This window comes from Aplosporella prunicola, assembly GCF_010093885.1.
Source record: "Aplosporella prunicola CBS 121167 unplaced genomic scaffold K452scaffold_17, whole genome shotgun sequence".
NCBI classification, from domain to species: domain Eukaryota; kingdom Fungi; phylum Ascomycota; class Dothideomycetes; order Botryosphaeriales; family Aplosporellaceae; genus Aplosporella; species Aplosporella prunicola.
The window spans coordinates 612,474-633,897 of record NW_022983545.1 but is presented as its reverse complement, the minus strand read 5'-3'; the positions used below and the strand labels follow the sequence as shown (position 1 = coordinate 633,897).

General features: G+C 51.0%; 8 protein-coding genes across 8 annotated transcripts; 5 read left to right on the top strand and 3 right to left on the bottom strand.

Annotated features, from left to right (window-relative positions):
• Nucleotides 1-210: 210 nt before the first annotated feature.
• K452DRAFT_289088 (uncharacterized protein) lies at nt 211-1,243 on the bottom strand. The gene is made up of 3 exons (XM_033540773.1): nt 864-1,243; nt 446-804; nt 211-396 (listed from the first exon to the last, which is right to left on the bottom strand). Exons 1-3 carry the CDS (start codon nt 1,198-1,200, stop codon nt 337-339), a joined length of 756 nt encoding a protein of 251 aa, XP_033396058.1. The 5' UTR covers nt 1,201-1,243; the 3' UTR covers nt 211-336.
• Nucleotides 1,244-2,333: 1,090 nt separating this feature from the next.
• On the top strand, nt 2,334-3,919 carry K452DRAFT_231069 (uncharacterized protein; the record flags this gene model as incomplete). Its single annotated transcript, XM_033537136.1, has 4 exons — nt 2,334-2,787; nt 2,843-3,225; nt 3,276-3,579; nt 3,630-3,919. 4 exons carry the CDS (start codon nt 2,334-2,336, stop codon nt 3,917-3,919), a joined length of 1,431 nt encoding a protein of 476 aa, XP_033396057.1.
• A 251-nt stretch (nt 3,920-4,170) lies between these two features.
• K452DRAFT_289087 (uncharacterized protein) lies at nt 4,171-5,162 on the bottom strand. The gene is made up of 4 exons (XM_033540772.1): nt 4,996-5,162; nt 4,754-4,942; nt 4,388-4,670; nt 4,171-4,331 (listed from the first exon to the last, which is right to left on the bottom strand). Exons 1-4 carry the CDS (start codon nt 5,146-5,148, stop codon nt 4,321-4,323), a joined length of 636 nt encoding a protein of 211 aa, XP_033396056.1. The 5' UTR covers nt 5,149-5,162; the 3' UTR covers nt 4,171-4,320.
• Nucleotides 5,163-5,271: 109 nt separating this feature from the next.
• On the bottom strand, nt 5,272-9,683 carry K452DRAFT_274048 (uncharacterized protein). The gene is made up of 10 exons (XM_033539173.1): nt 9,349-9,683; nt 8,677-9,287; nt 8,519-8,627; nt 7,519-8,470; nt 6,835-7,466; nt 6,672-6,781; nt 6,190-6,622; nt 5,819-6,139; nt 5,637-5,769; nt 5,272-5,583 (listed from the first exon to the last, which is right to left on the bottom strand). The coding sequence occupies exons 1-10, from the start codon at nt 9,355-9,357 to the stop codon at nt 5,468-5,470; spliced, it is 3,426 nt and encodes a 1,141-aa protein (XP_033396055.1). The 5' UTR covers nt 9,358-9,683; the 3' UTR covers nt 5,272-5,467.
• A 231-nt stretch (nt 9,684-9,914) lies between these two features.
• K452DRAFT_299694 (uncharacterized protein) lies at nt 9,915-11,360 on the top strand (the record flags this gene model as incomplete). The annotated part of the gene is made up of 4 exons (XM_033542257.1): nt 9,915-10,024; nt 10,075-10,194; nt 10,254-10,536; nt 10,590-11,360. The coding sequence occupies 4 exons, from the start codon at nt 9,915-9,917 to the stop codon at nt 11,358-11,360; spliced, it is 1,284 nt and encodes a 427-aa protein (XP_033396054.1).
• K452DRAFT_54441 (uncharacterized protein) lies at nt 11,140-13,984 on the top strand. Its single transcript, XM_033546824.1, has 4 exons — nt 11,140-11,564; nt 11,650-12,015; nt 12,132-13,623; nt 13,698-13,984. Coding segments are annotated over exons 1-4 (2,007 nt in total). The 5' UTR covers nt 11,140-11,416; the 3' UTR covers nt 13,699-13,984.
• An 816-nt stretch (nt 13,985-14,800) lies between these two features.
• K452DRAFT_289083 (uncharacterized protein) lies at nt 14,801-15,402 on the top strand. Its single transcript, XM_033540771.1, has 3 exons — nt 14,801-14,940; nt 15,005-15,080; nt 15,136-15,402. The coding sequence occupies exons 1-3, from the start codon at nt 14,898-14,900 to the stop codon at nt 15,299-15,301; spliced, it is 285 nt and encodes a 94-aa protein (XP_033396052.1). The 5' UTR covers nt 14,801-14,897; the 3' UTR covers nt 15,302-15,402.
• A 1,014-nt stretch (nt 15,403-16,416) lies between these two features.
• K452DRAFT_327695 (glycoside hydrolase family 1 protein) lies at nt 16,417-20,878 on the top strand (the record flags this gene model as incomplete). Its single annotated transcript, XM_033544937.1, has 11 exons — nt 16,417-17,630; nt 17,692-18,007; nt 18,061-18,148; nt 18,195-18,288; nt 18,728-18,781; nt 18,812-19,251; nt 19,279-19,456; nt 19,510-19,607; nt 19,677-20,080; nt 20,131-20,641; nt 20,697-20,878. 11 exons carry the CDS (start codon nt 16,417-16,419, stop codon nt 20,876-20,878), a joined length of 3,579 nt encoding a protein of 1,192 aa, XP_033396051.1.
• Nucleotides 20,879-21,424: the final 546 nt, after the last annotated feature.

The following is a 21,424-nucleotide window of genomic DNA, read 5'->3' as shown; positions in this document are numbered from 1 at the left end:
TTGGTGGGGTGGGGGGTGGGGTGGATGGGTTTTTTGGGGTTGTTGTAAGAGAGGATGTTTTTGGGAAGTGAAGTGCTGGGTCTGCTTTGTTCTATGATGTTTACTGTTCTAGATACCTAGCTTTCAATTCAGGGTCTACATAATGACCTCATGACTGTTAGCTAGGTAGTACCTAGATCGTGCACGGACATGGCAGGGTAGCAAGATTGTGGAACGTAGAGCTAGAATAGCTCTTGAGCGGGTATTAATATTACAGGCTTTCTGTAGGTGTTTTACTCCAGATAATTACTTTCCTGTACTCGCCTCACTTGACCCCTCGCAGGTTGAGTGAGCGTGCTATACAGAGTAAGCGATTTCCATCCTCGCGTCCCTGATCCTATTGCTCCATCCGGGATACTGCATAACGTTAGCTTTGATTCTCCATGTAGAGACGGGATGCGGCTACCAATGCCCTAGCCCAGAGGCCGACACGGTCACCTGGTTCCAAAGCTCCTATGAATCCCTTGCCGTCTCCTTTGCCGGGGACTTCTTCGGCGGGTTCTTCGTTTGGTCTCCATTCCACGTCATGCTCCACGAAGTACTGGCCAGCGACGATGTTGTACTGGACCTTCCACAAGTGCTTCCCATCGTGCTCCACAAAGTTCCAGCCTGCCGTCTGCAGATGCGGCGCAGCATCCTCCGGCTCGTGGAAGAAGCTCTGCATGCATCTGTGCCGGTTCTGGTCCAGGTCCAGCTCGTCCGGAGCGCCTGGCACCGGCCGGAATATGCTTGTCTCAAACCAGGAAGAAGAGCCATTGTAGGTGCCTGTTATAGGTCAGCGAGCAAGGACACACGCGTTCGGTACGCAAAAGCTTCAAACGTACCATACGACCCCTGCGAGGCCCAACCCTGGTCGCGACTGGTAGTGTGAAACTTCACCGATTTGATCTTCACCAACTCCCCTTCCCGGGCCCGCGGGATCGGGTCACTGATCAGATACAGAAAGGCAACCGTGCTTCTACGGCTCCAGCGGGTCGAAACATCCATACCATCAGTGGCGCTCTCAGAGCGCGCATTAAATACCGTAGGGTAGTACCCCGCGGCTTCGATAATCAAGTCCGCGAGCTCGACAGGGAGTCCGAGGCCTTGTACGAAGAGCGTTCTCACGACGTGCACCGCATCGGCAGTGGGCGTGTAGGGGGCGGGCTCTGTAGGGTTCATCGTACGCCAGACGTTTTTCAGGGTCGATGAGATCGCAGAAAACATTGCTGGGGTCTACCAGCTTCGTGATGTTGCGCGGGGAGTCTGCCGGTGTGGCAGGTGCTGGCAGTGCACCCACGTGATCGTACCTCAGCTAACTTGTCCACGCCAGTGACATGTTCGCCCGGGAATTCTCTTGAATTATTGTTGCATTGTCTGCTCGTGGCTTATGGCGGATGCGACCAATTCACATATCTACACATAAGCCAAATGCCGATCGCTATTCCTAACCGCAGCTTTCGGAATAGAGCTGATTCAATAAAGATACACACCACTAACCTCGAATACGGCTATAATACATCAAATCAGGACCCTATAAAGTTTTTGCGCCCTTTAGGAGCAATTTATCATGTTGGTCGGTACTACCTCCTTAACTAAATATCGAATAAAATATTATAAACCTATAGAGTGCTTCTTAGAAAGTTATAATTGATAAATTCTTGTATAACCGGTGGTAGCTACTAGATAACTATACAAGAGTAGTATCCGTAGGGTAGGTAAATTATCCGGAGCCTTATACTAATATCCGTTACCGCGAACCGAGATCTATAGTATAGTAAGATAGAAGAGGATATAAGTAGTCCCTATAGAGTACTCTTTACCTAGCTCCTAGTCTGAGCCCTAGGTATAGGCAAAAAGATCTTAGAGCACACACAGGCTCTATATTCTTAACTAGGTATCTTCTACTCTGTATAAGTATTACCATCTCGTAAGACGTCGCTTTACAGTAACGCCGTAGTATATGCAGTCAACCCTATCTGCTTGCTTGCTCTATATAAACCAGGCCTTTACAAGCACCCTATTTCGTTCACAGCCTAGCAGAGTTGAAGATCCAAAAAACTAACAAAAAATGAAGGCATTTACCACCATAAATGCAATACAAGGAACTTAGGCTACGCTGCGAAGCTTTCATTCATACCTTGAATTCATCCCGCTATGAACACGAGCAAAAGTGGAGTTCATTGATCCGAACCGACGGTATATTGCAGAGCACCAAAAAAGGCAGGTGGTGCTCCAGGACATATTTACATAAATAGTCTCCCCGCTCCACTTACAACAATTGTTCCTACCCCGCAAGTCCTATCCGAGGGAAAATGGCTACTCCAAAAATCGACTTCACGGCCTTTCACAACATCGTGAACGGCCAGCTTCGAGGCTCTGAGAAGACCTATCACAGCGTCGACCCGGCGACCAAAGAGCCGCTATGGGAAGCGCCCGTCGCGACCCAGGACGATTTGGACGACGCAGTCAGGGCTGCTCAAGCTGCATTCAAAACATGGAGCAAAACGCCCATACAAGACCGTAGCAAGCTCCTCAAAGACTTAGCTGCGGCACTGATCAATTACCAATCTGAGTTGGGCCAGCTCTTGACAAAAGAGGTTCGGAGACCCAATGCATTCTATGAGACAACAATTGCCGGTTACATGCTCCAGAATGTCGCCGGTCTGACCTTGGATGAGGAGGTCATAGATGAAGTCGAGACGAACCGCAGGCTCGTCACAAGGCGCATGCCATTGGGTGTTGTCGGTGCCATTTGCCCGTGGAACTGTAAGCTTCCCTAGCAACGCATCTTTAAGAGGGCGATATTAATATCCTGTTCCAGTGCCACTGGGTCTCGCGGTCCAAAAGATTGCACCGGCATTGATGGCGGGTAACTGCATCATCGTTAAGCCCTCGCCCTACACGCCGTACTCGGGCTTGAAGCTGGTTGAGATTGCGCAGTCTATATTCCCACCAGGCGTGGTTCAGGTCCTTGGTGGTGATGACCAGCTCGGTCCATGGATGGTGAAACATCCTGGTATTCAAAAGATCAGCTTCACAGGCTCTTGCCCCACGGGCAAGAAAGTCGTGAAAGGGGCTGCCGACACCATGAAACGCGTTACCCTCGAACTTGGCGGTAACGATGCTTGTATTGTTTGCCCGGACGTCAATATCTCTGAAGCAGCCCATGGAGTGGCACAAGGTGCTTTGTATAACACAGGCATGGTATGTTGAGCTCTGCTGTTGTCCATAACCCACACTGAAGACTTCTCTAGGCCTGCCTTGCCGCCAAACGCGTTTATGTGCACGACGACATCTATGACAAGTTCCTCGAGGCTCTCGTCGAAGCCGTAAAAACCCTTCAGATTGGCGACACCACCAGCAAAGGTGACGCGCTCGGGCCAATCCAGAACGAAATGCAGTACAAAAAGGTGCTCGAATACTATAAAGACAGCATTCAGCAGGGACACAAGTTCGCGCTTGGGGGAGAGGTCAAAGAGAGTACAGGATTTTTCATCGAGCCGGCTGTTATTGACAATCCTCCCCATAAGTCCAGGATTGTACAAGAAGAACCTTTCGGTAAGTCAACCCATATTTGATTTGACCCGAGTACTAATGAGGGTTGCTAGGACCCATCTTTCCTGTCTTGCATTGGAAGGATGAAGACGAAGTTATCGAGCGTGCCAATTCGGTGGATGTTGGCCTTACTGGCAGCGTTTTCTCCAGCGACATTACGCGAGCAGAGCGCATCGCGCGGCAGCTCGAGACAGGCCTTGTCTGGATCAATGAGGTCGCCAAAACAAGCATGGCTATGCCTTTTGGGGGTTGGAAGCAATCCGGTTTAGGCTTTGAAGGGGGACGAGAGGCGTTGCACGGGTATACTAACGTGCAGGTTTTGTACATCCCAAAACCTATATAAAAAATGATGGTGAGATTCAAGCAGCGTAACGTCCGTCATCGCGAACCGAGATCCACCTTCTAGCGAGACAAGGGACGATACAAGCAGTCCCTACAGACTACTCCTTGCCTAGCTCACAGCCCGAGTCCTGGGTATAGGTGCAAAGGTCTTAGAGCATACTCTATACATCGTAGCTGGGTCTCTTCTTCTACTTCGTACAAGTATCACCATCTTGCTTCAAGGTGAATCTCGCTTCACGGTGACGGACGTTATGTCGACCAAGCGGATCAGTAACATTCAAGTATGTTCAAGAAATTAACGTCTGTGCTGTTTGAAGCATGCTCTGCTTCAACGAAAAAGGTGTAAATGATCTGCTTGATCTACATCTGCGCGTGAATGTCGCATGGCTGTCATTGCTTCATTTACACATAACCTACAAGGTGTTAGCAGTTTTTCAAACCGCCTAAAACAAGCCCAGTGGTAACTTACCCTTCCTAGCGCCCTGGAAGAAGAAGCGCACAATGAAGACCTGCAAGCCCGCCATTGTGACCATCATGACGCCCTCGATGATGCTGAAGTTGAAAATCCGCCTCTCGGTGCTGCGCACGGTGCTGAAGTTGCGGTTCTCACGGGTGCGGAAGTACTTCTGGTTACGGTTGATGGTGGAGAGCTGAGAGGAGAGCTTGAGGATCGACTCTTCGAGGACCGAGGTCTGTTCGGGGGTGGTGCCTTGCTTGCTGGGCAGCTTTGCGCGGGCCTCCTCGTTCTCGACCTAGAGAATGGGGCATCAGCGGCATTCATTCTTGCGCGCAGCTTCAAGGCTGGTCGGAAACACGGTCAAAGGGGAGTGCATACCGCAATCTCGAAGTCGACGATCTTCTCGGCAAAGGTGGACATTTCGTTGTTGAAGCAGAAGCGGTATTCTCCCTGGTCGTTCGCCGTGAAGACAAAGTCACCCTGCCTTTCCTTCGAACCCTCCATTATGACGCGCTCATTGGGGCCGACAACGGTATAGTCAACATCGAAGCTGCCACCGGATTGAACCTGTACAGAGCGTCGTCAATTATAAGCTCCGGCCACGGTGACAGGAGACGCACGGCGAAGTAGAAGGCCACCTTTAAGCCCTTCTGCTCAACATGGGTGAAGAAGCACGACTTCTCGTTGGCAAGCAGCCTGTAGGTGAGGGCGGTCGATGAAACGGCCGTGGCGAAGAGAGCCACCAGGCAATAAAGCAGTAATGCGGCGTGCATTTCGGGCGGCGTGCGGGTGGTCTGTTGCTGGCGGGATTGTCTACCTGTCGCGTACGAACTGACGCCGAAACCCAGGGAGGATCCCGGATAAACATCGGCCACGTTTACCATCAGGACGGGAACCTCCATCAGCAACTGAAGTTGAACTAATTACCAGCTACACGGTTGGTTGTACAATTTCTTCTCTCGCCATGTCTAGCAGCATGGTGTCAAAGGCAAAAGGGAATAACAGACGCCGGTCTTCTATGCACAGGTCGCTAACTCAATTCCACCAGTCAACCCAGCCATGCAACGACCCGACTAATGCAACAAAACCCCTTTACTTGATGAAAATCGAGTCGGCCTTGGCCCAGGCATTGCGTGCTTTGTTGACGTGGTCAAGGCCAAGGTGCGTCTCCTCCGAATTTTGGCTAATTTTGTCGGCGAGTACCTCGTCTTAGACGAACGTCAGTTGTTGGTTATTCTTGTTGAGTTCCGGGAACACTAACCATCCTCAATGTACTCAGTCTTTGCGTAGCCCTGGTTGCCGACCACCAGTGCAAACTTGATCTTCTCGAGCTGCTTGCCTTTGATACCTGTGCGCTTCGAAAGCCGCTCTCTTGTTTCCTTGAAAGGCTCGCCCTGCTTCAATGTGAGCGAGAGAATCGTCAGTCGTGACAGAGTAACTTACGGGTTTCACCACAAACAAGAAAGGAACACCATAGGGCTTGCTTGCGTCTTTGTCGAAATGGAAACAAGAAACGAGATCTTCCCCAGCATCTCGGTCGATGCTTTCCTCTTCCTCGGGTATCTGTTCTGCGAAGAGGTTCGCATATTCGTTTATGCTCAAGCACCCAGTTTCTCTGGGAATTTCCTTTCGCCAGCGGCCACTGCTACCATCATATAGTCGCACCTTATCAGATGTGGCGTTATCAAAGCCGGCTTTCTTTTGGAGGCCCTTGATGAGGTCATTCATAGTGCCATTCTTTGCAACAAGAATTTCAAAAGGCTCCTGCAAATTGTTTAGCAAATGCTTGTGGTTCGACTGCAATAGTAACAAACCTCTTTGGCAACACCATCCGGCAGCCATGTAACCTTCAAGTTCCTCATCTGCTCCAATTCAGCCAGGCTGTACTCCAGAATTTCGTAGTACAACGCATCGTTGCGCTGCTGACCGCCTCCGTAGTTGTAGTTGTTGGGGTTCAAGATTATGCTCAAGGTTTGATTCTGTTGGCGTTTGACGGGAATTTTCGCTCTCCCGGTGTTCGGATTGACAGTAGTAAACCGGAGATGAGTTGGTTCCACACCGAGATGTTCGCCTACTTTAGCAGCAAACTGATCATAAGTCATCTTCTTACTAAGCCACAAGAAGAACTGGTTGTCCTCCCCATCGACAGGATACTTGGCGGCGAACTGCACACGAATTCTGTTCAAAAGGTAATCGTAGAATTCTCTCACGTCAGTGTAGCGACCCGTTGCAGAGATAGCCGAAGCCCTGTCAACGCATTAGTTGAAAACTGACGTGGTGTCGTGTAACTCCTTACTCTTTTTCCGACAAGGATTTTTGGACAGTGATGATATCACCATCTTGCAGCTCCGAGGATGAGAGCGTCACCTTTGGTTTCATCTGCTCAATCATGTTGGACTTGATTTCCTGTTTAGAAAGTTAGAACCTCATTACACTTAGACATGGGGAAAAGCGCCTACCTCGAACAGTTTTAACCCAGTGCCTGCTGGCAAGTTGAGTATTTTCAAGAGTTGAGGGGAAATATCCGTCACTTTGTCCTGCCAACCCGCATAGAAGCTACCCATACCGAAGAGTGTCTGTTCCTCCGCGTTGAAGTACTTGAGGAAGAGCATGATCGGCCGGTTATTGGAAATGCCGTGCATGTCGACACTGGCATCGCGGAATACGGCTTTGCCTTCTGAGTCCTTGCTTTCTGACTGCTCCATCCAAATCTTGAAGTTTCCGGATTTTGTGCCAAATTTGATGGAAGCCTCCTCAACTGTCATGTCTGGAAATGATATTGTCGCATCGGGACGGACAGTTCCGTTTTGACGGTTAACCATAGCCCAGGGACGCAAGGATTCCGGCTCACAGCCCATATCTTCCGCAACCATCTTTGTGAAATCGGTCATGGTTGTTGCCCTCAACACTTTGTATGTCTTAGGACACGCGTCACTGCCCTCGGCATCTTTGGTCCATGGCACAATGTCGAAGCCTTGATGGGCGACAAAATTCTTTTCCATGGCGACAGAGACATGGAGATAGAGATGCATTTCTTCCCTCTCCTTTCTCCTCTTTTCAATTGCCGCCCGTTCTTCCGCAAACCTCTCGGCTACTAGCAGTTAGCTTATTACACATGGTTTAGTCGAATCCAACTTTCTTACCTATGAAAGCTGGCGGTTGGACACCATCGTCTCCCAGTAAAATGTTGTCCAACCGACTCTCCCGAATGTACACCAACATGTATGCGCTCATTGATCGTTTGGTCGACCAGGTGCGAGTATACGGGTTCCTCTGCTGGCTATTGCCATTGACCAAGTTTGTGTAGTCTCCTCCAAAGTTCTCCTCCAGCGCTTCCCGTATCGTGGCACGTGTGACTCTGTCGTCGTCAAACTTGTAATAGTCGCCATCCTTGGTTGGCTTGAGGAAGGCATAGTAATGGCCAGCGTTCAGATCGCCGCTGTGGACTAGGACGCCATGTAAACGGTAAATGTAAGGTTCAGATCGGTCCGCCCCCTCGGAAAGATAAGGGGACGCATCCCAGACCTCAGGAAACTCGTATCGATCATTGACTTTCATCATGGCGTCCCGGTTGAAATCGTACTCGAACCTTTTCAACTGGAGGTGAAGAACTTGCGGGAAGCTTTCGAAAATGACACCTTTCTTTGCATCTTGCAAACCATAGCCTTCCGCAAAGTATTTGTTTTCGCCATCCATGGTCTCAACCTGGACATAATCCTTGAAGCTGTCGTCCAGGTTCTTGTTACCGCTGACATTGAGCTGCACGTCCCAGAAATCCTCGATTCGTGATGACTCGTAGGGAACGTTGATGCAAGAGATGTACGTTTTCATCTTGCCCACAAACATGTCTGGCAGCGCAGTCTCCGCTTCGGTCCCCTTCATCTTCTCTTCCATTCGCTCCATCAATATCCTGGAAAGCTCTTGGACATCCTGCTGCTCAAAAATCTGCCTGGAGTCCCAACCAAATGAACTTGTAAGCTCATTCGTGGATACGGCGTAGTTGCTGGTTTGCAACTGGTAAAAGAGTCTCTGCAGAGCATATGCGCTGTTCGTTCGTATATCTGCTTCTTGTTCCGTAGGTATTTGATAGACGGCCTAATTCTATAAGTTGGAGTTCACATTGAAGGACAAGGGTGAGCTTACCTTCCGGAAGGCGTTAGTAAAGTAAAGTGATTGGAGGAGAGAGTTGAGATAGCAGGTTGCGCCCTGGTTCTTTAGGCCGACCATGCCAGTTTCTTTCTTCGAATCGTAGCTGAGGTTGTAAGTGTCGATTCCGATGGGTTGTCTGCTGGCAAACTTACTTTATGAAGTTGTGCCATAAAACACCAGTGGGGTCTTTGATGACCCGAACGTACGCAGTGACCTTGGCCGAGTTGCCTTCCACGAGCGGTCTATCACGGTCTTCCCAGTGCGCGGCGAACAGTTTGCGCAGCTCCGCAAATCGGGTAAAGCCCCAGTCGCCTTCGTCCGCCGTGAATCGGTGGGTGGCCGTATGCGAAACGTGTATAGTAGGGTCGTTGGCGTTCCAGAGAACCAGCATGAACTGCACACAAGCGTACCAATCCTCGGGCGGCTTGTCCTCGAAGCCCTGCTCAAGATAGAAGGAGGCATGATCGGTGTTGTTACCGAATGGGAAGAACAATATCCTCCACGGGTGGCCAGCGCACTTAAAGACAGGGCCATGCTCGCGCCGGGACATGGTCCTCCATTCTTGGATCTCCCAAGTATGTACGGCCTCGGCCTCAGTCTCGAGGTCCGGTAGTTCCGGCATGCAGCGTTTCTTCATGGCTTCAAAGTCATCCGCGCGAGGAGCGGGCTCCGCCTCGGCCTCGTCCATGGTGTCGTCGGTGGAAATGATGGCGACGTCTTGCTTCTCATCGTAGTCGGGCTCGACGAGCATGTCGCTGCCGAGCTGGACAGGCGCACAAGTCAGCCAGCTGCTGCCAGAGTCGGGGCGCCGGAGCTTAGCTTACCTGGTCCATGGTGAAGGTGGCGTCGACGGAGGAGCAGTCGAGGAGGCAGTGAGCGCTGCGGCGGTTGGACGGTGGGCTCTATCCGAGCAGGAGCGAGCGGACGGACGGCGCAAGCTGTAAAGAGTCGTTGTTTCACCCAAGAGCGACGCTGCGCACCAGGTGTAAGTTCGAGCCGCGCACCTGCTGGCTCGCTAAATGGTGGCGGGGAACACAATGACGAAGGGCCTTTGTCTGACGCAGAGCCGGGAGATGGCCGAGGCGCGGGCAGTTGGGACACGGGCAGTAGAGGCGGGACAGGGTGGCTTACAGGACTTCAGATGCAGTTTGGCATGCTACAGACAGCTGTGAATGTCTGATGTCAGCCAATGGCGCCCTGATATGGGCGTGCCTTGCCTGGGCGAGTCAGCAAGCTTCACTGGATCCTGTGACATGAATATCGGTACATGCGCGTGGCATGATCCTCACGTCCGCGGCCCTTGACGTCTGTCCTGCTGTCTTGCTTGCACTTGCACTTGACACCCTTCTCCCGTGCTGCAGACAGCTGCCATCAATTTGTCCAACCAGACATGACTTGCGGCCGCAGGGCCCTCTCCCACTTGCCCTTGCGTCTTGCCCCTCCGCGTTCCTACGCTACGTCCAGCGCCCCGCCATGGCGACCATCATCCGTCCTGGATGAGTACGTGTTAACCTCCCCGCCGCCGCAATTGCACGACTGACGAGTCCAAGATGGGTGCGGCGAGAGGCCCGTCCCATCAGCTTACGCCAATTGACCTTCTTCGGCGCACGCTTGACCGAGACAAGGCTCCTGGGCTCTGCCAACTATGTACGGACAGAGCTCCCCACCCGGTATTCGCTGCTGCACCAGCCCTTCCATGCCGCCTCTCCAAAGCTGACCAGAAGCTCAGGATCGCCCACCGTCTTCGTGACATGCAGACTTTGCCCTATGCCGTTGTCACAAATCCGCACCTTTCCCATGTCTACGAGCTTTACTATCGCGCGTTTGAGAGATACCGCCGGGTGCCCGAGATAAAGACGTTGGAAGACAACGACCACTTGTGTCAAATCATAAAGGAGACGGTGAATGAGCATCTTACCGTCATACCGCGGTTAGCCATAGGAGTACTGGAGGTCCAGGGTTCCATGAAGCCGGAGGAGACCGATAAATTCATGACGACTCTGCTGCGATCTGTAAGAAATCCGGAAATGCTGCTTATTCCGTTGTTTGCGCTGACGTGGTGCAGCGGATATCGCGACGCACTATCGCTGAGCAGCATCTTGCACTGACCGAAACATTCCATTCCCCCTGGCACTTCCCAGAGGCAAGTTCACAGTTGGACCCCAATATGGACTCGGTTGGGGAGATATTTCTCAAGTGCAATGCGAAAGAAATAGTCGAGCAATGTGCAAACGCAACCAAAGAGTTGATGCTCCAGACTTACGGCTCGTCCACCCAACTTCCAGAAGTCAAGATTGAAGGGCATACACATGCTACGTTCCCGTACATATTGAGCCATCTGGAATACATTGTCGGCGAACTCCTACGGAACTCAATCCAGGCCGTCATCGAGCAAAGGCGGACAGCGCCTCCTCCAATTGAGGTTTTAATATGCGAAACACAACAGCATGTTATCATCCGAATCTCCGACCAGGGTGGGGGTGTGCCCAAAGAGGTCCTACCGTATCTTTGGTCATTCAGCAAGGGGCCACGACGCAAAATTCGGCTCGAAAACCTCCAAAGGGTCCCGAAACTGGCAGCCACAACGCAAGAAGTAAAACCTCTAAAGGTCGACGATCGTAGCTTGGATAAATCCTTGACTACCTTGACGAGCAGACCTCCTGATTTGCGGCTGGGCATCGGATTGCCTATGAGCAGGATATATGCAGAATATTGGGCTGGCAGCCTTGAACTGCATAGTTTGGAGGGATATGGGGTCGACGTGTTCCTGCAGATTTCTAAATTGGGCAACAAGAACGAGCAGCTTACAACCAGAGCAAGCATGGATGCCGTCTAGAGCGCACCTTCCCAAACCCATTCGGAGCTTGTGGTCGCTGCTGCTTTTGGATACAGATGGAGAATCTGGATAACCTTCTGCCTTCCTGTTCATATTTGACTCTGCGTCAACAACTTCAGCGAGGCCTTTTGGATGCTCATTCCGTGACCCATTTAGCATCTCAGCTTGGCTTCGGTTTATCATTCCATAACAAAAGCAGCTGTCGTAAGTGCTTCAATCCAATATGCAGTTTCTCTCCATCCACACGATGTCGTTGTTTAGGATGGGTCTAATTCTAACGGTGCTACAGCACTCAGCATGGACCGCGAGACTCCACTGTACGGCGTTGAACTGGCAAAGCTCAAGAACCTAACAGGCGAACCGAGATCTCAACGACGATTGCATTTCCGCTTGATGTCGGATGCCTTCCCTACAAGGCAATCAGCGTTGGACCTGTACATCCCTGCCTTCCATCGATATGACAGCCCCGATCCTTCGCATGAAACCAATTGTCATTTCGCCCGGTATCTCGATGTGATTTCTACTTGGAAGAACCTTTCTACCTGTCAGGCACGAGAGCTCGAGTTCTGGGAAGAGATGTTCGCGGCAGTCCTCGAATATCTTATCTCCAACCGTGTGATGGAAATCATCGACAACATGGACAAATATATCGGAGGTAAGCCATGAACCTGTCTCTTTTTGAAAAGCAAACACCTTGTCTGTGTGCAGTTCGATGCTCGCGGAGTAAATCGGACAATGAAAAGCTAGCTGGGCGCTGATGAATTGCCACAGGACGTCATGACACCAGTCTTGATCTTCGCATCTGCGACTTTGTCAATAGCCTCGGCAGTAAATCGTTCCCCGTTAATATCCAGGATGTTATAAATGGCATGCTCGAGCTATACAAACGCCATGGAATGCAGCACTGTTGGTTCTCTTCTAGTGGCGACCTACACAATACGTTGTGTGACTTTTTGAGGACTCGGGACTGCTTCCAGGATACACCCATCCATCCTACGATAATGGTACATTTGTCTGCTGTGAGGAATGCTAAAGGAGAACCGGCAATCACTGGGACTGTCAAGTGGCGTGGTCCATCGATGAAGTTCGATCATCTCCAAGCTTTTGCCACAGAAGGATCGGATTACCACGTTATCCCCCGTTACACGGAGCCATTACTCGATTCACGATACCATTCTCACCTCACACGGCCGGAGTATTACCTTGCTTCGGATTGCATCAACTTCAGTTGGCAGCAGCCGATTGAAGGATTTCAAGGATGCGTACCTTCTCCCACCTCAGAAGCAACCACACCTACACACGACCATCATCAACATGCAAGAATCCATCAGACTCCTCTCGATATTGCTTCTGTGGCTTCTAGGCTCTTTCCAGGTATTGTTCGGTACGAACGGCAGTTACGTGTCCAAATCCAGCTAGTGATACACAGAGCTCATACTACCACTACACCTAAGACAGCGATGAGTGTGGCTTCTGGACATAGACAACCTCAGAAGCCGGAGCCCCTCACCCCTTGTTCCAGGCCTTCACCACTTATAGAAAGCCAGAAACCCTCTTCCAGCCCTCAACGTTATGCCCATTCGAAGCCTTGGAATGCTCTTTCACAAGTTCAAGATACAGAACTGCTTTCGAAAGTGGCAACTGCCTCTCCATTTGACAGTTTACTACATCTGGAACATTACAATTGGCCCAACCCGCCTGACTCCCACAAAGGGCAAGTTAAGTCCGGTATGCCCAGTTCTTTGTCGGACTTGTCACACTTGATGCGGGGGAACAAAAGAGCTACGAAATCCCCTGCGGTGAAGGATACGATTTCAAACAAGCTGGTTTCAACCGAGTCGGCCGATGAAATTTTGTCTTCCGCTCCCCAAAAAGCCGATATCGAAAGCTGCGCACTTGACTACACTTCCAAGTTCTGGGGAGAGCCACTGTTGAATACAGAGTCTACCAACATTGGAGTCCATGCACTCGCCGGAGTCGTACGCTCGCCGGATCCAGTAGCACGATCTCCACAAGAGTGTTCTCCCTCAACAGTAAGATCATTCCAAGGAACGTGCAGTGACTCCGTAATTCGATTAGGCGCCTCCTCTCGTGACAAATCCCGGACGCAACTGACCGAAGTGCCGAGGACGTCATTTTGGGCCAACTGGCAACCAGATCAAACGAAGAATACAAGTCTTTTAACGGAAAACAGATCGTCAGGGTCCACGCATTTAACTCAACATGCTGGCTGGGGCAAGAATGTTCCGGCATGGAGTAACTGGTGGGACACCCCTGTACCACTAGATAGGTTCAAACCCCCATCCGACAGCTTATCCCAACGATCAACTCCAGCAGACACCTGTAACGAAGAAATGGACCATGTGGTGCAGCCGAGTGTACAACGATCCTGGGGCTCAAGCAGTCCCGAGGCACCTTTGGAGATGAAAAGCAGCCATTTTGGCGACAAAGGTAAACACAGGGCTGAAGACCGACTTATCAACTCTCCGACTTCTCGGAAACCAGTGTGTCGAAACTTTGACATGGCCTGCGGACAACGTAGCGATGTTGTCGCTGCTTGTCTAACTCCTACAAAACCACCTTCCGATCAGCTTACCGACACATCATTCCGCAAGCCTTGGGATCTGTTTAACTTTGATTCCCCCGAAACTCCATCTAGCAGTCTTGGGGTTTCTGCTCTACGAACTGTGTCCTCAATACTCAATCGGTCCCGCAGCCCCTATGCTGATATTGTACCAAGAATTGATTCGGTGGTGAGCTCCCCAGGGTCAGGGTTGAGTGACACAGAGTTCATTACCAGGATCAAGCGCGAAGATGGCCATGGGCTCCAAGAACACGGTTGCTCTCTAACGTACAGCCGGGCCGCCAAACAACAGGCTGACATTAAAGAGTGGCACGATGCCATGTGCCTAAAGAAGGGTGTGGTAAACCTTCATGGAAATTCTGTCAGACAGACCACCGATGAACGGGGCGACGAAGAAGCCTACGAGAAAGCCTTTTTGTGGGAAGAGACCGAGTGGGCAAACGAAAAGGGCGTGTGCAAGGAGAAAGAGGAGGCTTCTTATGGATCTGAATGCCACAGGGTGGATCACAAATGACTGACAGGCTCGGTTGCTAGCCTTGTAATCCTTGGGTGTTGTGCTGTCACAGGATTCGCCGTCCGTCGAGTTTTGCAAGAACATCATTATTTTAAGTCTCGACTGAATGACGAGAAAGCGTAGTATAACATAACTTTCCGTCTGTGCCTATTGCTGAGCCGCCAGGACTCTTGGGCGACTAAACGGTGCGACTGCGAATGCCTTGATTTGCGCCACTTTTATCATCACCGGTGACACTTCATTGGCACAGCCCCAACTGTCGTTCGCGTGGCAAGTACACTATTACGCGCCGCCCCTCGCACGGATCCAAGGAACCAGACAATCCACCAGCTACACATATAAACCACTCTCTTCGCTCTCACTACATCTCATCGAACGGTTTAACCTACATTGTCCAACCTTTACCATCAAAACACAAGTGGCAAGGACATTTTACAGAATGTCGGCGAGCGCAATCTTAATCGTCCTCATCACTCTCTTTTGTAAGCACTCTTGTTTCACAGCTGACTCACAGAGGATATGACTGACCAGGAGCTATACCAACAGTCCCACCCGTCGGTGTCCTAATAGTTGCTGGATGCGGGACTGATTTTTGTATTAACTTATGTCTCACCATCCTCGGGCATGTCTTACCATTTTTGTATTTACACGTGACGCATGCTTATAAACGATCACAGCTTCCTCCCGGGCCATGTTCATGCGTTTTACATTGAATACGTCTATTACAAGCGTCGCGAGGATGCTGCGAGAGGTATATACGACAGTAGGCCGGCACCCGGCGTCTATAGCGAAAAGGTTCAAGCAGCCGGTGTGCAACAGGGCGCTACCGACGTCGCTGTTTGAACACAAGGAAGCATATTAGCGGATTGCAAGCACCGTAGATATCTATTGCAAAACTGTACACAGCCCTACTGGGCAAATGAAAACTCTAGACTTAAGTGCCGTTTATTGTTAGAGTTGTTTGAAATTGTTTTGGTATTCTGGGCAGTGGTCACGGATAATTTGCCCACCTTTTCTAGATATTTTGCCCACTCCTCAACTACATAACAAGTAAGATCTACGATACCTATAGAGTATTCCTTGATTAGTTATAATTGAATTATTATGCTACGGCTAGTGAACACTATATAACTACCTAAAAATTAAAAGATATAAGGTATAATAGTACTTAAAAAGATATAATCGTAAAAGTATATATGAGTCTAGAGATACCATAAGGGTATAGAAGTATAGATATATACGTGTTCTAGAGTATACTATAAGGGTATAAAAATAAAATATTTTAAAGGGTTTAAAGGTACTGATAAAGCGATAAAGATATAAACTATCTAAGAGTATAGAGTATATTATATAGTTTTGCAGGTATACTATCACGTAGGGTGGGCAACTATCCGGGGCCCTCGGCCATATCCATACTCACCAAGCGAACGATTGAGTTTTTGGTTTCATTCAAGCAGCATTTCATGATTCTCTATGAGGCTGTCGATCGCAGGCCGGCTGGGAAGTTACTCCGGCATTGGGCCAGTTCAGACACGGAAGCAATCGTCCGTGTGGTCTTACGGCCCCGCAACTGAGCACCTCAAGGCTTGCTTTATTTTTTAAAGAAAAGGAATGGACCCAAAAAGAGGTGGTAAACTCTATGAACGGAAGAAAATTGGTGCTGAGCATTTGATGCATGTTATCGTCATTGTGCGTGACCAACCCCTCCCGCCAACTCTTCATTTTCCCGACGGAGACCCACCTCCACGCCTGCGTAGGTACCAGATCTCCGGTCTTTTCATGGCCGCACGGAATCATTACTGTTTGCTTGGTATCTTGAACGCCCTTCCCCGCTTTGGGTGCAATATTCCGCGTCACGCTGATGGCATGATGCCAAGATAGTCATATATAAATTGCTTCGATTTTCTTCATCTACACTGCAGGAGTTGTTTAGTTTGATTGTCAGATCTGGTCTTCAAATGCATTACCCTCCTCTTTCTGTTCTCCTGGCATTAACAGCAATTGCCAGTGCCCAATCATCGGCATCTCATGGCCTTCAGTATTGCACGCCTGCTGACTATGCCACAAAGACATACAATGCGTCGAACCTCTCCTTCACGAGTAGGCCCAATAACGACTACTCTGACCAGGCGCTGGCATTTCTCTGGAACCAGGTCGGCCCAGTGTCCGTTGGACCGGTTACCACCACAGTGTCTCCGACAGCCGAACCTTCAACATACCCTCAACCGGGAGCCTATCACGGGCTCGTGCCGAGCTACGACAATAATCTGACCGATGCGAAACTTCCAGCAGGCTTCAAGTGGGGCGTGTCGTCTTCCTCATATCAGATAGAAGGCGCAGCTAAAGACGAAGGCAAAGGTCCCTCGATTTGGGATCTGCTGTCTCACCGGTATACCAATTTTGTGTCCGACAACACTACTGGTGACGTCCTAGCTAGCCACTACTGGCTTTACAAGCAAGACATTGCCCGGCTAAAAGGGTTGGGTGTTCCTGCTTTTAGCCCTAGTTTCAGTTGGCCGCGCATATTTCCCTTTGGTAAAGGTCCAGTAAATGAAGCCGGGGTAAAGCATTATGATGATGTTATAGCCGAGCTTGTCAACGCCGGGATCGAGCCTGCCATTACTCTTTTCCACTGGGATACACCGCTTGCTCTTTTCAATGAGTATGGTGCGTGGACCTCTCCTCAGATTGTTGATGACTTTTTCAACTACGCCAAGTTCATCATTTCCCGCTACGACGAATATGTTCCGACCTGGTTTACCATCAACGAACCGCAATACTGCGACTGGCAGTATTCTTTGTATCCTGCCGGGGAGTATTATCCTGCTTATAACAACTTCACCGGCGGATTGCCGACAAGGTTCATATGCGGGCATTACACACTACTGGCTCACGCGAAAGTGGCCAAATGGTACCATGAAGAATTTAAGGGTAAAGGAAAGATTACCTTTAAAAACTCAGGTAACTACTTCGAGGCAAACTCCAGCTCAGAAGCAGACAAGATCGCGACCCAGAGGAACTACGATTTCGTCTTGGGATGGTTTGGGGGACCGTGGACGGACGGCGACTATCCACAGTCTCTTAAAGAAATCCTGGGTGACATCTTACCATCGTTTACACCAGAAGAGAAGGAGCTGGTGAAAGGGTCATGCGACTTTTATGCGATTGACGGGTGAGTGGTATACCTCGGGAGAATCACTGGTTTGGAATAGCACTGATCTGGCTTGGGTCAGGTACTCGGCATACTACGCCTACGAGGTGGAGGGCGGTTTGGACGCCTGCATTTCGAATTCTTCGAACCCCTCTTGGCCATTATGCGCTGAGAGTGTTTCGACGGCTCCGAATGGATTTCCAATAGGCCCCGCGGCCGACTCCGGAGTGTCGTGGCTTTATGATGGGCCTATGGGCATTCGCAGGTTCTTGAACCGCATTGTAAAGGATCTCTTCCCGAGCGTCAACGAGATCATGGTCAGCGAGTTTGGCTTTGCCGAGCCGTTTGAGGCGCAATTGACGGACATTAACCAGGTCCTCTGGGATCTCCGGCGTGCGGTGCGTTGTCCCGGCGTTTCCCTTGGGGCGGTTGGGTGCTGACAGTGAGCAAGGATTACATCCAAAGCTACCTCGACAGCATACTGGCGGCCATTGTCTACGACGGGGTCAACGTGACTGGGGCATGGGGGTGGGCCATCTGTAAGGCGGACGCTTGGCGGCATGAGCTTCAGCTGACGGTTGGCAGTCGACAATTTCGAGTGGTTGTCGGGGCTGTCGACACGTTTTGGACTGCAGTACGTCAATTACACGGACCTGAGCCGGCGGCCCAAGGCCAGCATGTTCCAGCTGGTGAAGTGGTTCGAACAGCACGGCGGCGAGGGGAACGCGACGGTAGGAGTAGGTCTAGCGGATTTGTAGCGAATGACGTTGGGCGAGGCGTGTCACTTGATGGACCTTATCGCGCCGCCCCACCGGCAGGCGCGTCGACGTCTGGGGGAAGCTGTGAGGTACTCGAACTGAACATACATAGTCCCAAGTCATCTGACGGAGAGCTGGCGGCGCGTGTTGGATGCTGCGACGTGACGAGTGACGATTAGGTGATCTGCCTCAAGCAAGCAAGCAACCCATCTCTCTTCTTCTCTTGGGTACCTCTATCCACGCCCTCCCTCATTGTGACGCTACCTCCGCGCTTCCCCCTCTCGCCGCCCACCCCGCTGCCGCAACCACCCTGCACCGCCGCGCATAACCCCCAGAAGCCCTCGAACTGGCAGACGAAAGCTCCCGGCCTCCCGCTGCCTCTCCCCCATCGGCGAACAAGCGCCCGCGCAGCTCGTCCGAAAGCTCGTCTCACCTTCTCCATAGCCCGAAGCGCAGACGACACACCATGCGCTTTGGCAATGAAGCGCCGTCTCCCTCGCGAGCTTTCTCCAACGGCTCCAACGGCTTCTCACGCAAAGTCGCCAACGGCGATGGATACACGACTCCCGAGAACGCTGGCCCCTCGGCGAATGGCACCCGACAGCCCACCGAAGTCACATTCTTCGGCCACGACCGGGAGGAGGTGACGCGGATACTCATACAAGGCCTGGCGGACCTCGGCTACAACACCGCTGCGGAAGCACTCAGTCAGGAAAGCGGTTACGACCTCGAAGGCCCTACGGTAGCTGCCTTCCGGGATGCTGTGCTTCAGGGTGACTGGGCAAAGGCAGAGTCGCTGTTGTTTGGCACGGCATATGAAGACGGAGGCGGAGTGGGCATAGGCGATGGTGCCTACGGATACCGCAAGACGCCTGACAGGTCGGGTAGGTCTTCATGGACACTGGGTGGAGATACGCGCGGTCTCCCCCTTGCGGAGGGAGCGGACAAAGACGAGATGAGGTTTGCGATGCGGCAGCAAAAGTACCTTGAGCTACTCGAAGGACGCGACCTCGGCGCTGCTCTTATGGTGCTCCGTCAGGAATTGACGCCTTTACACCACGATGTTAACAGACTCCATTATCTGTCAAGGTATGTCCCTTTCTCCCATGCAGCTATTGACTACGGCAACTCATACATAACAGTCTCATGATGTGCGATTCCGCTGAGGATGTGCGGTACCAGGCCCAGTGGGATGGTGCAGAAGGAGGATCCCGGAATCAACTTCTGTCGGAACTCTCAAGTAAGCTTGTTCGCCCAAAAACCTTATTCAGAGATAGATCAATGATGCAATAAACTAATCCCCATGCAGGGTCAATATCGCCTAATATTATGATCCCGGAACATCGACTCGCAGTGTTACTAGACCAGGTCAAGCAGAATTGGATCTCCAACTGCCTTTACCATAATACTGCAGTGTCTCCGTCTTTGTACCTGGATCATATGTGCGAACGCGACAATTTCCCCCTTAAGACGGCCCTCGAGCTTCGCCATCATATTGATGAGGTTTGGTTCTTGCGGTTCTCCAACGATGGAACAATGTTAGCTACGACAGGTAAAGACCAAAGGATCAACGTCTACGATACGAACAACTATCAACGACGCTTTACGCTTGAGGATCACGAAAATGGCGTGTGTTATCTGGCGTGGAGCCCCGATGACACTAGATTGGTGAGCTGCAGCCAAGACAACTCCGCCAGACTCTGGGATATGACGGTAAGCGGCGCTTGTGTTGATTGATTAAAACTGTGACTAACGGACGGTAGACTGGGGAGCTCCTTAAAAGTCTTGATCAAGCATTCGATTATCCCGTCACATCTGCTGCTTGGGCGCCCAATGGCGAGACATTCGTCACCGGTTCTCAAGATACGGCAGCTGGGCTTTGCCAGTGGACCGTCAACGGCGACAAAGTCCACACATGGAAAGAGGACGGTAGCGAACGCGAACGCGGCTACGCGATGCGAGTGCACGATGTCGGCATCTCCCCCGACGGCCAACGCCTGGTGGTGCTCCTTGATCATCACATCATGGTGTACGATTTCATCACCCGCGAAAGGATTTGTGAGTTTGAAATGCAGGATGTCAAGTTGACGTCCCTGAGCATCAGCCAAGACTCCCAACGAATGCTTGTCAGTATGAATGAAAGCAAGATCTGTTTGATGGACATCGACAGTGGCGAGCTTTTGCAAAGATACGAGGGCCAAAAGCAGACGCAGTTCATCATTAGGAGTACTTTCGGGGGCGCTCGGGAAGCCTTCGTGGTGAGCGGTAGCGAAGGTGAGGTGAAAGGTCTACTGAGACAAGCATCTTGTTGCTAATATTTGAGACACAGATTCAAAGGTTTATGTCTGGCGTTCAAACGGCCACCTGGTTGAAGCACTCGAAGCACATCGTACAGGATGTGTAAATTCGGTTGCGTGGCACCCCAAGGATCCTAACATTTTTGCTTCAGCGGGAGACGATCGAACCGTCCGCATGTACGTCTTGCCTTGCTGTCTCTGCATTTCCTCGTAGTGGGTAGGCTGACAATGCAAATAGTTGGACGAGGACGCCAGCACCAAAGTTGAGCAAAGGTTTGGGTCGGTAAGGGAATCGAATCGAATGGGCGTTTACAGTGCACGCATGCACTTGCCGTGGCAGTCCACCGTTTTTCTTCTCATCCTCGCATCAATCACATCATGTTATCGGAGTCTGTGGTTCAAGGGTTGTCAAGTACATATTGCGGGTTGACGGATCGTTTAGATTCCAAGCATCGGACATCCGAACTACTACTATGGAGGCACGGCTGGAGTCTGGGACGTGGTAGATTGGTTTAACCTGGCTATGGCGTTCTGTGGTCACAATCATCCAATTTGGTCTATGGGCAATCTCGACCAAGGCAAAGCACGAAGAGATACATGTAGGATAAGAACAGCCCTCTCCACCAAGCTGGATTGTTTTTGATTTACCTTTATGGACACGTTGAGAGCTTCACGAGTTCGGCGTATCCAACCGCTACAAGGCTTACCGAATAAGACTTTCTCGGAGTTTGAGCGCTTACAGTTTGCAATGGCAGGTAAA

Bases quoted from the DNA above. Each gene is read 5' to 3' on its own strand.
- K452DRAFT_274048 (XM_033539173.1), bottom strand. The intron at 8,471-8,518 runs GTAAGCTCACCC...TTATAGAATTAG, and splicing joins TTACTAACGCCTTCCGGAAG to GCCGTCTATCAAATACCTAC. The intron at 6,623-6,671 runs GTAAGGAGTTAC...ATGCGTTGACAG, and splicing joins AAATCCTTGTCGGAAAAAGA to GGCTTCGGCTATCTCTGCAA.
- K452DRAFT_54441 (XM_033546824.1), top strand. From the start codon at position 11,417: ATGGAGAATCTGGATAACCTTCTGCCTTCCTGTTCATATTTGACTCTG. The intron at 11,565-11,649 runs GTAAGTGCTTCA...ACGGTGCTACAG, and splicing joins CCATAACAAAAGCAGCTGTC to CACTCAGCATGGACCGCGAG. The intron at 12,016-12,131 runs GTAAGCCATGAA...GAATTGCCACAG, and splicing joins CATGGACAAATATATCGGAG to GACGTCATGACACCAGTCTT.
- K452DRAFT_289088 (XM_033540773.1), bottom strand. From the start codon at position 1,200: ATGAACCCTACAGAGCCCGCCCCCTACACGCCCACTGCCGATGCGGTG. The intron at 805-863 runs GTACGTTTGAAG...GACCTATAACAG, and splicing joins GGCCTCGCAGGGGTCGTATG to GCACCTACAATGGCTCTTCT. The intron at 397-445 runs GTAGCCGCATCC...AACGTTATGCAG, and splicing joins GCCTCTGGGCTAGGGCATTG to TATCCCGGATGGAGCAATAG.
- K452DRAFT_289083 (XM_033540771.1), top strand. From the start codon at position 14,898: ATGTCGGCGAGCGCAATCTTAATCGTCCTCATCACTCTCTTTT. The intron at 14,941-15,004 runs GTAAGCACTCTT...CTATACCAACAG, and splicing joins CGTCCTCATCACTCTCTTTT to TCCCACCCGTCGGTGTCCTA. The intron at 15,081-15,135 runs GCATGTCTTACC...AAACGATCACAG, and splicing joins TTATGTCTCACCATCCTCGG to CTTCCTCCCGGGCCATGTTC.
- K452DRAFT_289087 (XM_033540772.1), bottom strand. From the start codon at position 5,148: ATGCACGCCGCATTACTGCTTTATTGCCTGGTGGCTCTCTTCGCCACG. The intron at 4,943-4,995 runs GTGCGTCTCCTG...CGCTCTGTACAG, and splicing joins AGGTGGCCTTCTACTTCGCC to GTTCAATCCGGTGGCAGCTT. The intron at 4,671-4,753 runs GTATGCACTCCC...CCCATTCTCTAG, and splicing joins TCGTCGACTTCGAGATTGCG to GTCGAGAACGAGGAGGCCCG.